Source organism: Amphiprion ocellaris, chromosome 8, assembly GCF_022539595.1.
Source record: "Amphiprion ocellaris isolate individual 3 ecotype Okinawa chromosome 8, ASM2253959v1, whole genome shotgun sequence".
Lineage (NCBI taxonomy): Eukaryota > Metazoa > Chordata > Actinopteri > Pomacentridae > Amphiprion > Amphiprion ocellaris.
Window position 1 is genome coordinate 27,320,436 of NC_072773.1, and position 16,017 is coordinate 27,336,452.

Consider the following 16,017-nt stretch of genomic DNA (forward strand, 5'->3'; position numbering starts at 1 on the left):
AAACCAGCAATCCTTCCCAACTAAGATTTGACTATTTTTGGAATCTCAGAGGACACTATCACTTCCCTCATCATAGAGTTAGCTTTAATGATGGAACAGCTGCTGGACAAAAAACTGCTTCCAAAAGATTGGGTTGTGTTACCAAAGATGGTTGCAAGAATTGATTTTTGCCTGTATTTGGAAAAAAAACATCTCTAACAACCTCAAAATAATCTGTGGGAAAAATCTAGAAATTTCTTCAACAATATCTTGTGATAAAATTGAAGAGCTTTGACTTTGGGTTTTTAGACACTTTAAATTGAGTTGAGATGTAGGCTAGTTCTGGTGCCATTCTCTCTTATGTTTGTCAGTCTTGTTAATTTATATATAATTCTACAGTGGGTCTTTTGTTGGTTCAATGTTACTTTTTAATCAGAAGTCTGTCTTTCATTGTCTGCTAGCCTGACTGCTAAACACTCCACAATAAAAAAAAAAAAAAAAAGCAATAACAGTAATACATGAAAGTAAAATCAGGACCAATGCTTCATCTCAATTAGTTTATTCAAAAAAAGACAGCTTTCATCATGTGTCATACCATATGCCTAGGTATCTGCAAGGCAGAAGAGTGTTTTTCCTTTTTTGCATTTCAAACAGTTCATCAATCATCAGTGAGAGTAAACCAAAAGTGTCAATATTTACAGTACATCAGGCAATCTAAAAATAATACGTGTTTTCTGCCTTTTAACAGTCAATAACTCACATTATCAACAGACTCCTTGTTAAGGGACAGATGGAAGGGTGTTGGATGGAGAAGTTTTGTTTGTTGGAAGTTTATTTCTTTATTTAAATTATTTATTTATGTGATTTAAGCGTCATTGCCACACATCGCTGTCTGTTGCTGCCTAGAATGACATCAAAGGTGCTGGCTTCAGTCACAGTGAGAGTCTTGCATCTGGGTAGCTGTCAGAGTATCTTGATTTCTGAGCATTTGAAAATACGGCGCCACTTAAAGGAAAGAAACAGGACAGAATTCAACAGAGACTTGTGCTTTCTCTGTGCATCTGTGTGAGAGAGACGACATACAGTACACAGCAGCGCACACAAAAAACAGACACTACAAGGCTGGGAAATACTGCCACTGAAATGCGCAAGATGTATCCTTCCATCAGCAGGAACTTACACTGTGAGGCCCGTCTCCCTAGAGAAAATTTCTTAATATTTATACCAGACATTGCTTTAATCTCTTCACCTATCACCATTTAAATTATTGCTTTATCAAGCATAAACAGTCAGTGATTATCACATTAACTCTGTGAGCCCCTTGGATCCATTCCATTAATAAAATACTAAAGTACTGTTACAGTATACACAGATTAAAGTGTATGTTACGCTACAATGCTCATACTGTATATATATATATATATATATATATACATATTTCTAATTTCTCACTGAAATACTGCAGATAAGTCACAATACAAAAAGTTTTATTGTGGGAATGACATTCAGCTTAAAGTGTTATTGTTGATCCTCCAAGTCTACAAATTCTAAAACTAAAGTCCTGAGACAAAAATGCAATATGACATGTAGGTGAGGAACTGATTATACTGACGTTAGTCAAATGCATTTAAGACCAGCTCCAATTCTTTTTGAACAGGCTCAGGATTGATGCTTCAAATTGAAATGGAGATACATTGTCTAAATAGTAGCATTTCAAGTAAATTTGTTGTACTCTATAATTCAAGGGATTATCCACTTTTCCAGTCTCACTGGGTTCAAAGTTTTATTTGATACAAAATCTTTTCTTGAAGAAAGTGTAAAACTGTGAATCCTGCTGAAAATCTTCTCCTGAAATTGCCCAATTAGTCCAATCGGAATGAGACAAAGCATTTGCTATAACTGCATGTATGCCAGTGTCAGGCCTACATCATCACTAGGATTGAGAATCTTTCATCTTATCGTCATGTTATACTGGATACCCCTGCCTCGAGTGGGGCTTTGTCTCCATCTCAGTGTCTGTAAACCAGATTGGCGGTGTTAAATGAGAATCCTCCAGACTAGTTGGCATGTAGTCTATAGGCTCGTCCTCTCCCCTTTCACTTGTTGATTCTCTGCTCACATATCTGAAGACAGCAGCTCTTCCATGGCTCCTAGAGACGTATTGTGACAGGGGATGAAGGAAAAGGCTGCCAAATGGATGCAGGGATGAGCTAAGAGAAATTTCCAAAGGAGGCTGCAGAGAGGGGAGAGGGGGGGATACATAGTTAGCATTCACATGGATAGAAAAAGCAACGGTTAAAGGTCAGCAGTAGTTTGTTCCCACAAAAATGCATTTCTCTCTTTTGGTTAGTCTCTGCTAATGTACCATGAAGTTGTTTTTCCTGTGGGCTAAGCCTCTGTCGCCTTGAAAACACATCCGTCTCATTTAAGAACCTTTCTGAAGTGTTGGGCTCCTCACCCTTCTGAATCTGTATGTGACACCTTAATTCCCCAGACTCAACTGTAATGTCAAGTAAGTAGTGCGGCTGACCTCTTTTCATGTAACACGCTGCACTCAATTATAGAGCAACAACCTCCATAACAGCTAACATTTCAGAATGAAATACAAGTTGACTGCAAAAATGACAGAATAATGGCAGCAGGTAATGAAAAAGACACTAATATGCAGAATACAAGCTGTGAATAATCAGGACAGTCAAGCTAAAAACTGAAAACATCTTCAAATCAAAAGGTTCTACATTAAGTCTACAGACAGGTGAAATGAATGGCATTGATCATCTTGTTACACTGCAATGTTCTGCTCGAAAAGCTTGGCTCCTGGCAAGTGGATCTTTCTTCGATATGTAGCACCAATCTCAGCATTGTTGCAGGCTAACCACACACACCCCCACCCCAGCATGATAATGTACCATTCCACACTGCAGATACTGCCTCGGAATGGCTTGAGGAACGCGACCGAGAGCTCAATGAGTTGATCCAGCCTCCAAACTCCCTCCAAACTCCCCAGATCTGATGCATGGAAGCCCCACGACTCAACTCACAGGACCCAAATATCCCAGTGCCACATATAACAGGACGCTCCCAGAGGCCCATTGTCCACGGCCTGCAGGGGTCGGAGCTGTTCTATAAGGGGTACCTACGCAATAGTAGACAGGTGGTTTTAATGCTATGATTGATTGATGTACAGTATATCACCGTCCATAACAAGCCTTTATTCTCAATGTCATTATCTTTTTTTTCTGTCTGCCGAAACAACAGACGCGACCAGGTGGTTTCCCTGACAACTAGCCAGTTCGTTCCATCCTGAAATGACTCAAGTGTCAGACTTTTCTCTCCCAGACAGTTGGCATTTCAGCTCTAAGCCCTCCTCTCCCGATAGCCAAGGAAGACGCACCACCTGTCTCCAGACACAGACAGATGTAACGTGGCACTGGAGTGAACCTGAACCAGGAAGCGAAAGAAGGGGCCGAATGGAGAGGCAGACAGGATGGAGAGCCATTGATATGACTGGAGGCTTTCACAAACAAAGCAAGAACTGCTTGTCTGTTCGAAATTCTTTTAAATGAGCTCCCTATGGAGTCGTCAGAGCCTAGGTGCAGCAGAGGAGGAGTGCGGAAGGAGGGAGGGAGGGAGGAGGACGAACAGCAGCCAGGCAAAATTTGTGCTGGGGAGAAATGACATGTTCCTCCTTCTTTTCTGTCTGTCACGCTCAGAGTTTCATTCATATTCTAATTCACAGCTACAGTTCAGCTGGCAGGCGCCACATGGAGCCCGGAGTAAAGCTCTGCGAGGATGGGCAACATCACAGAGGCAAATTCAGAGCTAAAAGGTTACCAAGACTGTCTCCCACGGCAACCAGAGTGCTGCCAGCACCGCATCTCTTTGTGGTGGGAGGGGTCAGGTGTTTTATTGAGGTTATTCTCGACATCATCAGTTTTAGCTAATTAGCTGAGGCTCTGAGACATGGCAGATGGCTACACACAAAGGCGTAGAGCGACTTTGATGAAAATTTGATATGTTGAGGAGGAAGGAGGTACTGACAGTTTGTTATAAAGACATACCGACAACCAGTGGCTACGAAGAAGAAGGAGGGCAAAGCTCCCACTGGGCTCTGATCTGAATCCTCCCCCCCAAAGCTTTCCAGATGTTGCAACCCCTGCATGGTTCACGCTACCCTGAGAGAGCTGTGACTCTGGGCTATGGAAGACATCAACCTTAACTCTTACTGACTGACATAAACCAGCCAAGCCTGCTGAAAACACATGAAATAGTCTAAGTGTCTAAAAATACAAATACAAGATTCCTGCCCAAAGAACAAGAGCTTTCCCAACCATGGCAAGAAGAGACACAACAACCGATCTCTGCACTCTTGAGCATACATACATATATTTGTACATTTGCATACAACTTTGATGCTTTCATGTAAATCTCTACACCCTTTTTAGTGACTATGTCATTAGGTTTTGAATTTCAAATGGCCTGTATACTTGGGAAGTGTTTGCAAAAAGTTTGTAGTTTTAGTTTCAGTGGATTCCAGAAGTTTGTCATTTATAGTGCAATCCAACATTAGGCCACATGTGGAGGACAGTGAGGTGGAATAAGCTGCAGGAATTGCCTGAGAGGTTTACTGACCATTTTATAAGTGTCATCCTTTTTCACTGGAAACTAACTGTAACTATTGGAGCACATTTTATGTTACCTGAATTCAGCCTGTCTGTGATGGATTTTGCCCAAAGGTATCTCCTCACTCACTATTTACTATTTACTATTTACACATGTCCAATTTGTGATAATCTAATTATTCTTCAGCTGTGGAGGAGTTTAGTGTCTAAAGCTAGTTTGACTCCTGTAGATTGTGCATATAAACCTGCCACCTACTGCACATTTCAAGCTGCTTTCTCCTCCGGTGCCGCTTTCAAAATCCCCTTCACTGCGGGAAACAACAACCACCTCTGGGCAGCAACCTACCACACTGAAAATTTTAAGTTTTGCTCAGGATCAGTGAGTAAGGCAGTTTTGCTAGTCTTTTTTTTTTTCCTGTGACTTTCATGCCCGCTCTCTCCTCTCTGCATGCAAATGTTCCACAAAACAATTCCCCCATCACTCTTTTAAAGGGAATACCATCGCCGTATCCTTCACTCAGCCATGCCCAATATGATTATTATTGGTTTATAGAAACACAAACAAGTCAGAGTGCTGTTTTTCCCCCTATAACAGAATGATATTAAGGTGCAGTCAGACCATTCTGTGCTACAGCATGGTCTATCTGTGTGAGACTTGTCTAAAACAAACAACCTGTGACTCAGATCACATAGCATCAGATGCTAAATGGATCTATGGATGAGTGAAGATGAGCTGTGTGTTGTGTAAAACATTGAATTTATTATCATGTTTTCCATTTATGTACTCTGTAAAAATGTAGGGAAAAAAGTGTGGAAAAATACCGCAAACACAGACTTGAATATGTGTATGAATTGCTTCTGTTCACTCAGGAAGCAAAGAAAAGTCTTGTAAGGCTTGGAAGAGATCATGTGTTCTTCAATAGCCAAAGGAGAGGCCACTGTAACAGAATATAACACCTAACCAGAGAAGTCACAAAAGCTAACCTTGAAAGAGCGCTCTAGAGGTCTACACTTGCACTTCCATGAAACTGGGGGACTTGCCAGAGAAGGATTTGAAAGGAACATTGACAGCTGGTGCAGGGGAGGCCGAGACATCCTGACACACTCTTAGTCTTATCATTGCATCACACCTCCACTTTGCAGTGAAGGTCTCAAGTCAAACCCAGGACAGCCCCGAGGATACCGTCAGAGTTTGTTTTTTGCGCCAGACTTGAGAAAGCTCACTCCTAAATCATGTAAGACATAATAGAGTAGTTCTCCAAAGCTGAGAAATTCTGCTGACTAAACTGACTTTTATGTGTTAAATTAGTTCAGGGCTCCTTGAAAATAAATTTAATTCTGCTATCCTCAAATCATTTCATTTTCAGTATTAATCAAAGTCTCTGTAAACCGTGGAGATCACCTTCAAATACACCTTTCCACAATTTCTATGGAAGCAAAATGTATCAATCCCTTTCAGTCACAGACACATGCTTTTTTTTAGAAATTACACATTTTTTCCACCTCAGTTAATATGTGAACAACATTGTCAAACAACAATTTGCAAGACAAGTAATGTGATTCTATGTTGAGTGTGAAATGCTATTACAGCGCTTTGAGCAAGTGAGCCTGCTCAAGAAAGATTAGCATGGAGCAGGAAGTAGAAGGGCCCCGTAGCCAGGGAATAGAAGCAGACAAAGCTTTCTTTCGCTATCCATGTCCCTTCATTAACCTCTTTACTCGTCTCATTTCTTTATCTCCACAATCTGTCAGTTTTATCCGCAGTATTTCCCCAGTATCTGGTAAACATCTCACCTTCAGCCGCAGCTCTCTGTCCTTTCTTTTCTCCCTTCTACATATTTAAATCTCACCCCTCAGGTGGTCTTTTCAATCACTTGCCCTGTTAATTGTGTTTTGCAACTTAATATTCTATGTTATTTTTCATCAAGGAGTTGGAGAGACTCAGAGGCCACTTATTCATTCTAAAAGTTTAAAAATCACTGAAGGGAGTATTTTACAATCCTGTCATGAGATTCTTGTATGGTTGATGTTAAAGTGTGCTATCATGGATGAGATCAGACGCAAAATCACATCAGATTCAGCCGTATTTCTGCATCTGTATTTTCACCCCCTTTTCCAAAGTTATTGTGAGATCAATATTTAATTTTTTGGTAAATCTATTGGAGATGAATGAGACCTGACAGATGGTATGACGGCTCCACTAAATCACACCACAATTGTAAGAGTATTGGGAGAATCGCTCAGTATGTGTGGAGTCCTGTGAGCAAAACACGAGCGCAAATCCTTAATATGCATCAGCTACTGTATGTGTCTGCCTCTTTCTTTTTCCATTTCACCATCACCATGCTTCTCCACATGTATCAGTTCCCTCAAAACATCAGCGTTGTTCTATTTTCTCAACCTGGGCCTACAGAGTGTAAGAGTGCACAGCCATGCAAGAAGCTCTGTGAAATTTTCATTCATCCAATAACCCAGACATTTCACTAAAAAGCAGAAATGTTAGGATTCATAGTCTGGGAGTCATGAATATCTGAACAAAACTTAGAGTTGTGCTCCTTGTTAGGACAAAGCGCTAAGACATGAGAGGCCTCTGTGGCTGAGACACTGACAATAAACTGCAAGGTTTTCACTTTAAATTTGCTCTTGATTGCTGTCATGTCTCCAGCATCAATTTCTACTAAAATAATGAACATGACCTTTAACATTTTGCATGAGATTTTTAGTTGCTGGTCATAAGAAACTGATTGCAATGCCAGTTTTCCCTGCTGTAGATAATGACAAGATTGTCTTGACTGTCTTTTAAAGGGTTAAGTGAAGACCTCCACCTTTGCCCTCATTCGCTGCCTTATCACTATCTCATCACGCTTTCATTTAAAACACTGAAACATCTCCCATTATCACTTTTTCCCACCTCGTCCTACCTTAATCACCTCTGAATACCCTCCTACCCTGTGAAGCTCAGGTGTTGTACGAGGCCACCGAATTAGCTTGCCCCTATAGCTTCGAGTCAAAGCCTGCTGAACTGGGAAATTACATTTGCATTGCTCAGTTAATGAAAGTGTCCAACAGCAATTTAATTCTCTCTCCTGAACAGTTAGTCGCATTGCATCTCTAAATTTAATTCAAAACACTTGATTGGCATGAAAGCCCTTAAAAGCCTGAATATCCTATTTTGTATCTGCGAGGGGTGAGCAAAAATGATTGAGACAAAGCATAAAATGATGAGTTTGTTGTAATTCACCAGTGTAAGGCACATGCCACACAACTCCTACATGCATAGTTTGTGTGAATTTAAGCAGATATTTATCCAGTTTCTCAGACATTAATTAAGCAGTCCTGTCTGCATTTTCTATACAATTAAACTGCATTGTCAAATAAGTTTAGAAGGAAATGTATTTTCTTCCAGAATCTAATCAACATATTGCTTTACAGTTGCTCCTTTTTAAGCGAATCACATGTTAGATGGAGAGGAACTCATTAACCTGGTAACACAGATAATGGAAGAAAAGCTTTAAACATGTTGTGAAAGTCTCATATTTTAAGTCAAACCATGATATTGTCCTAAATCTACCCAAGTTGTTTTGGTGCCTAAACCTAACTAAGCTTCTAACATGTATAATTATTGTTGTGAAAATTAAATTTTAACCCAAAGCACAATATTTTTCTAAAACATAACCAAGATATTTTCATGCCTAAACCTAATCAAAAAGTGAGTGAAACACTACAGTAAACAGTAAGTGACAATGACACTTAAATCTCAGAATAATGGACTTTCATGGGCTTTCAGACAGGAAGCATTTTTTTTGCTACATCAAAGTCTTGCCTTGCGGAGAGAAACTACACTTATCTCAAAAAGTAAATGAGAATGCAGCTTAGTTGTATAAAAATGTAAATTTTGTGAGTCATGTTTGGGAATGAGAATTGTGCTAGACTCAAGGAATTATTAAATGCAGAGCTCCATTTCAGTCATTAGGCTTAATCCATGTCTAAGTACAGTTCTAAGAGTGTAAGACTGAGTCTAATATATTACATCACCACCAACGTAAAGGGCTGTTTTATTTGTGGTGCCTTTAACCTTAGTCTGTTTTGATTATGTATGTATGTATCTAGCATTAGAGTAAAATATAACTTCTTTTTTCGGTCTTCACATTGGCTGATCTTCATCTGTGACAGTCCTTCCAGTTCTTTGATTGCAGTCAGTGTCTCTCATCACTTTTGCTCTTTAAGTCAGAAATCAACAACTTTTCAAATTAGTTTTTCTAGACAGTTGACAATGCACTGTTTAAGCACTTTTTAAATTGTCTTATCTAATGACTTGGAATGACCTGTTCACAATATTAAATGTCATCGTAGAGTCAGAAGTCTGTTCAGTTGGTTTCAGTGTTATTTTCAACCCGTCTGTCTCACTTTCACAGTGCTGTAGGGTTATGGATCTCTTCCAAATTGTCTGGCCCTGTGCACAGGTCATGTGGTGTCTACAATAACACTCTCAGGTCCCAAAGGACGGGTCATGGAAGGATTAAAATGGACATCAAATGTAATTATCAAACACTTACCTAAAAGTAGTCTGCAGTGAGTAGAAATGTGCAGGAAACCACACAGAAACAGCATCAGCGGCATGCATGATCAGAAAGTGAGAGCGTGAGCTTCTCAGAGTACAGAGTCCACTTCATTTGCGTGTTTGAATGTAACCGGTGATTATAAGAGCCCTTACACCATCAGTTCAAAATGATCACTTGATGGCAAAAACAACTTCATTGCTCAGTCTGATTTACCAGGATATTCAATTTCTGCCAAAAGCACTTATGTCAACGGAGATTGGGCCATTTAGAGCAAATGGCTATGCTGTTATTTTTGTAAAAGAAAAGAAAAAAAGAAAGAAAGCCCTGCTCTCCAGGATACTTTAAAACCTCCAAACAAGTTTTGCTCCATGTAAGTGCAAAATTACAAGGGAGTATATTGGAAACAACAAACTTGTTGCAATACCCTTTAAATACTGCAGAACCTCTCTCATTTGAGGCATGTTCTCGGGCAGGATGCTGCTGCTAAATACAAGCCATGAAATTGAAGATTATAGTACCCAAAGGAAAACCTGAGTGAAATAGCTGTAAGGTGGGCAGGTATTTGTCTCTGACTGCAAAAGAAAATGAGTAATGTATGACATTTTTGAAGATATAGTCAATGAACACATTAGTTTTCATGTACTCTCAGGAACTGAGGAACTAAAGATCCAGTGTATTATTTTTATTTTTTATGTCACTTTCCACAACAATCGGAAAATCTTTGTATGTAGCTAATGTTGCTAATGTTACCATTAGCGTTGATCGTATGTCCACAGGTCAGAGCTCTCTAGAAATTGCAATGCTGATGAGCAAACAGAAATGGTGAAAATGTGAAGATCAATTGGAAACCAATAAACAAGGGCTGGGTGGGTTACTGTGTTTTCATGCTGCCTGTCGTGCTTCAGTGAAACCTGAACTCAGCTGGTGTTTTAATCTGTTTGCTTCTCCCCTGCTCCCTGTGCTCACATATACCGCATTTTTATTCCCAACAAAGCTGTTCTCTTTTACATATTTTGTCATTTAGTGTCAAATGATTGAACAAGTGTGAAATAGTGACTGGAGCACAACCCACTGAGACTACATGTTAACTAGGAGACGCTTTAAAGTTGTTTCCAAGCTACAGCTCTGCACCACCATACAGATTAGTTAAAAACATCAGCTGTTCAGTGAATTCAGTGATATTTTCATGAAGAATGAAAACTCAGTTGATGCCAGTCACAGAGAAGAGGGCTTTGACTATGGGTTATACAACCGTGGTCAAATATACCATCTTTACAAAAATCTTTACAGTATTTTGAGCTGAAAAATTGTAAGACACATTCTGAGGCCATGTGACAGTACAATAATTCGCTGAACGGGGGCACAATACGGGACCTTCAAACAATCCACTAGGAACATTTGAACTGGAATCTAGGTCCACTGAGTGAAAGGAAATCGTGCAGACGTTTTCCTTTGATGACTCACCATCATTTGAGCCACTAATGCACAAAGAAAGGAGCTACCTCCAACAACCACCACATCAGACAAAAACATGGGAACGATGAGCAAGCCACATCAAGGGCTGGCTCCAGGTCAGCAGTGATTGACTGAGCCGCTTCATTGATGGCTGGAGAATAAAAGTGTTTACCAAAGACATCATTCAGAGGTGGTGCAGCAAATCAACAGCTCCCATCAATAAAACCACACAGCCACAAACAATTGCACTTGGATGCCCAACTCCACGCATGTCACAGCAGGCATGCACGGTCTCACACTGCCTCCTTCCAATTTAGCCAAACCCAACTGCTCTCCCCCTCTGTTTCTCAGTGTCTTTGTACTTCCCTTTGTCTCACAAACGCAAACAAAAACCCAGCACAGAGTAGCGCACAAAAATAGACGACAACATGGTTACTTGCCACACAACATGTCACTCACTTCTACTAAGGAGCTGCAGGTTGCGAACCTCTTCTCTGACCTGCAGCTGCAGGACTTGTTGGAGGACCTCCTGCCTCAGCGTCTCCTGGACGATTCCCATCCTCTCCAGCTTCTCCCCGTTCAAACGCAGCAAAGCACGTCCTGCCAGGGAGGAGGCGTGGAGGGGTTAAGTTTCTCCATTAATAGAGAAAAACTGCCATATTTACACAGATTAATATAAACACAAGACTTTAATCAACATATTTAGTCTTTTGTAAATCAGTGTTCAATCAGTCAGATGGCAAAATATTTGCTTTATGAGAACCTGTAAAAAAAGCTGTTGGAGCATAAAATGATATTTTAAAGTGTTTACTAATGCATAGAGTTTGTCAGCAATTATATCTTCCTTTATAAAGTGATACTTTATGTAATTAAAACTGTGTTCATTCATTATGTGTCTATATTTAAATGTATAGGAGTTATAAATACATGAGGAAGATCTAAAGCGAGGAGTTACTTTACTATAAAGTTATTTTATCTATGCACAATGCATAATGAATGTGTCGCATGTAGAGTACATCAATAGGCACCCTTCAAGTGGTGCCAGACACTCTTCACAAGATTAAATTTATCTCTGGATGCTGTTGTTAACATAAATACAGACAGAACACAACGCTGTGCTCCAGATCAGATTAGACTCCCTAATGTATTATTGATAGATAAATACTAACTCTAATGGTTCACCACGCTTTTCAAAAATGTCTACAGATTCAAAACACAACTGGTTCTTGAGGGGTTTGCAGACTTACAAGATATTTATATGTTTCCTGTTGTTAAATATGTGGGAAGGATACTTGATTAGCCATATGAGGGTCTACATATTGCATGTGTTGAGAAGGGACAAATATTTGCCTGACATTGACACTATCGCAATGCATGGTTTAATTTATGCTGTAGCTTGCAGATTCACAATCTCATTTACATGAATGGGTAAGATGTATATTTCCCAGTTAGCACTGCAGCCCTGCAGTTAGTAACAGTAAAGAGCTTGGCATGGGGAAGGATTACTGAGACTGGCTGCTCTCTGTGGTTCCGTTTTACTACAGAGTTTGACAGTTAACCCTGGGGAGACACACATTTAACATACCGTTACCCACAGTAAACAACTTTTACAACCAAGCTGCACTAAACACAACATGAAGAATCTTTTATGTGTGGAGGTGTAGACACATACACACACACAGAGAGAGGTTACAGTGGGTAGGAGAGCTGCGTCCTTCACCGGTGCACACAGAAAAGGAATCCATCATACCTGCAGCAGCTCCGTAAGACACCCAAATCATAATTAGACTCATTATTCATGCAGCTCCCATTCCATTCATTCCCATTTCCTGGCCCCGAACATTAGCACATCCGCTGTATCTCTCTGTTTTTTTTCTCTTTTTCTGTACCTGGGCTTCAAGCATGGCCCGCAGAGGAAAAGCACCACAGCTTATGTCTGCCTGTATAAATGTACAGCGTGTACTTCATTCATACACGTAGTAAATACTCTTTGTTTCTCTTCGTCTCATTCTTCTTTCACACACAAACACAATAAAAACCCTGTTTAGTGTTGCTTTATTAACCCACTTAGCACAAGAGGAGAAAAGAAGAGAACAGTAGACTGCCAGAGAATGGAAAATGGAATGAGAATTAGAGTCCTATATGTCCGCAGTCCTTTTTCTGAGCCCATGAAATATAAATACCCTTATTAGAGAGTCGGTGGTCATATTTTATAAGACAGGCTTTATAGTGGAGAACAGATTTGTGTGTGCAGACTGAGGTAGGTCTGCTGTGACCCCCCAGCGGACCCAGTCTGGGGCTAAGTGTCTCTAAAACCATCTGTAAAGAAAAATGTAACATGCCCAGAGCCATATTATCCTCAAGAGTTTAACAAGCAGCAGTGCAGGTAAGTTACACAGCAATAACCTTCATGTCTCCTAAAACTGAAACAATTAAAATATCACACTGCTCCAAGAAAAATGTTGGGGAGATACTAACGGCAGTTATCCATATGAGCCCAACAGTTGTATTTTCTGTTACTGGAAGCCTTTTGTTTCCATCAGTTTACGTGACTTCTTTACAGTCTTTCCATGTTTTCAGCTGCGTGACTCGGCTGACTCATCTGCTGACCGATGCACTCTCACAAATCAAACTGTAGCTCCATCTATTCCAATCTTAATCTTATTTTACTTTACGTAGCTGCTCTGCTGCAGTGTATGAGTGTGTGTGTACGTGTGCACCCTGTGAAGGTAAAATGAAATAGGATTTCAGATAGAAAAATACTTTTTATGAAAGTATTGACATTTAGAACGTTTAGCAGTAAATCCAATCTCTCAGGATGTCCGTGCTTTGACCACTTTCCACTGTCTTTGGGGATACAGCATTAAGGAAACTTTTTAGTCAAAAGATGCTTTATGTAAAGTAAACCACTGATCCTTTAAAGTGAGTAAGCCGACAACTGAACATTACATCTGAAAGCAGCGATAATTATGATTTTTCTTTTCTCCACAACCAAGCTCTTTCACATATGATGAAGTATACAGCTCTCCCTGGAACCAAACAAGCCAAATGAGTGCAGAACTGTCAGCCAGCCTTTGCCTTACAACCAGATGGGCTGGAACAATACAGACAAAGTTGCCTCCTCTGTGGCTCCAGTCCCTGGGAGAAAAAGCTATGACAAACCAGTTAGCTTTATAATGGTTGAATGGCTGGAGTGCGTGTGTATGCACAGGCAGATTATTTGCTTTTCCTCAGAGTCCAGGTGCTCTCTGTTTCAAACACTGAGTCAAATAACCCACTTTGTGCGAGCGCAACCATCTTGGGGATACAACAACAACAATTTTCCATTCATTTTGTGCACATTTTCAGCATTTTTTTCACACCCTCGCCAACCTCTTCACCCCATCTCCACAAAAGCCCCTCTCGTGTGTGCTTGCCAACAGCAGTGCCAGCGCGTCCTAGAAAAACCACTGCCCTTGCTCTGTGAATGTGTGTGCGTGTCTACAAATGAGACAAAGCAGATGAATGGAGCTCAAATCAATTCCCTTCAGACAGACTTAATACAGCTCCTAATAATTGCCTGCAGATAGGGAAAGTATGCTGTCAAAGGGAGAAAAGAGACACAAAAACAAAAGCCGTTTCAATAGAGATCGCTTCTCTCAATTTAGCTTCAAAATAAATTGCTTATTAACAATGTCTGTGGGCAAATGGGAAGCAGTTCTGCCTTGGCTGGGACAATGATGACTCTTAAAGCAGTCTGAAAAGCAATCCAAGAGGGAGGAAGGTAAAGACTTCCTTATGAAAAAACAACCTTTAGTTTAAACCTTTGATCGTCGACCAATTCAATTCATGCCGTCCCTGAAGGTCTACATACAGTATCACCTTTTTGTATGCTTGTATATACAGTTCCTCCAAGGTTAAGCATGTAGCCACGGGCACATTTACTGTTTAACTCCTTACATTTCACTTTCAGAACATAGTCAACATACTGCATATTCTCTCTATCTGTCATTCACACCTGGTCACCTGTATTGGGATATATTATCTTGATAAGAAAAAAAAAAATATTAATGCAAGGTGTAAACAGGGCAGTAGCTGCAATGCAATCAAGTCTGTAAGGCCACATGTGGAGGTGCACAGTCTATCTTACTTTGTGATCAGATCTCTGCCTGTAAATGCAATCCGTGAAGCTTGCAGTCATGTCATGTCTGTACATGAGCTGAGGACAGCAGATATCCGTTTATTGACTTCACACCCGCTGACCTACTGTACATTAGCGATCTCTTATCACGATGTGGAGCGAGAGTAGCAGGGAAATAAGGCAGAAAATAAAAACGCCTTGTGTAAATGCGAGGCTCGTGATCAGGAATCATTATTCAGATTAGATTTAAATGCAAAAACAGGGCATCCATGACTAAATCACCCGTAGGTCTGACAGTATTTAGTGTAATCTGATTACTTATGTGCTGCAATTGCTAAACAACAAGGTCGTGCAGGAAGAATTCAGATCCTTGACTTAAAGCAACACCAGAAGAAGAAATTAACAAAAAAATACATTGTGATTTTATGATGACGCTTTTATCTCCCTTTAAAGGAAGAAGGCAACCAGAGTGGACTACTTGATGGTCAGATATGACCAGTTGCCTAAGGTTGCTAATGCTAACATCCTTTAATATACATAGACTATATTAGTTGCTGTGCAATCATTAGTTGCAGTGAAACCAACATGATATTTCACTTACTTTTCCGCTTCACTTCTGCTACTGTCACAGCACATTTTTGAATTTACCATTATCCTGTAATTGCTACTTCTGGCTACAGTGGTGACTGTTTAGCAGAAGTTACCTGAGATCGCTTTCAGCAAAAGCAATAATACCCCAATGTGAAATACACCTCTACAAGTAGAATTACTGAATTTAGAATGTTCTGTAAAAGTACTTATTATGTTTAACAGCCACTTCCAGGTATAATCTAATACCCCACCTATATCCTTTTATAAATGTATCATATATTTAGCATGCAAAAACCTCATGCTGTAAAATAAGTAGCACCTGCAGCTGTCAAATAAATGTAGTGGCAGGCAAAATTTCTCTCTGCAATTTAAACACATTCGAAAATTCAAGCAACTGCAAATGGCTCAAAATTCTCAAAAAATAAAAGGTGTTTTATATCTTTACTGTAAGTGGATGAGCAATCAACATGTTATGTGTTAATTTATGTGATCACAAGTTCCCCATATTTTACTGTGTGGTGGAACATAATTATTTTTGCATTGCTTTCCACCAGCACTCAGCTGAATTAACAGAATGTTGTGCGTTACTATTACCAGCAATAATAGCAAACGGAACAGACAAGACAGTTAGGTCAGTGGTGATAAAATGTAATATAATGAATGGAAAAAAATACATCAAAAGATGGGA

At 40.0% G+C, this 16,017-nt stretch overlaps 1 protein-coding gene across 3 annotated transcripts in view; it reads right to left on the reverse strand.

Annotated features, from left to right (window-relative positions):
• Window positions 1–522: 522 nt before the first annotated feature.
• Window positions 523–16,017, reverse strand: part of samd10b (sterile alpha motif domain containing 10b) — a 50,775-nt gene continuing 35,280 nt past the window's right edge. For 2 of the 3 annotated variants that reach the window (XM_023278662.3, XM_023278660.3), the window contains 2 exons: window positions 11,078–11,218; window positions 523–2,212 (listed from right to left, as the gene is read on the reverse strand). In XM_023278662.3, the coding sequence (XP_023134430.1) occupies window positions 2,190–2,212; window positions 11,078–11,218 (164 nt within the window). In that variant the 3' untranslated portion in view covers window positions 523–2,189. Of the gene's footprint in view, window positions 2,213–11,069; window positions 11,219–16,017 lie in introns of those variants that run through there. The other variant, XM_055012729.1, reaches the window with a different exon arrangement.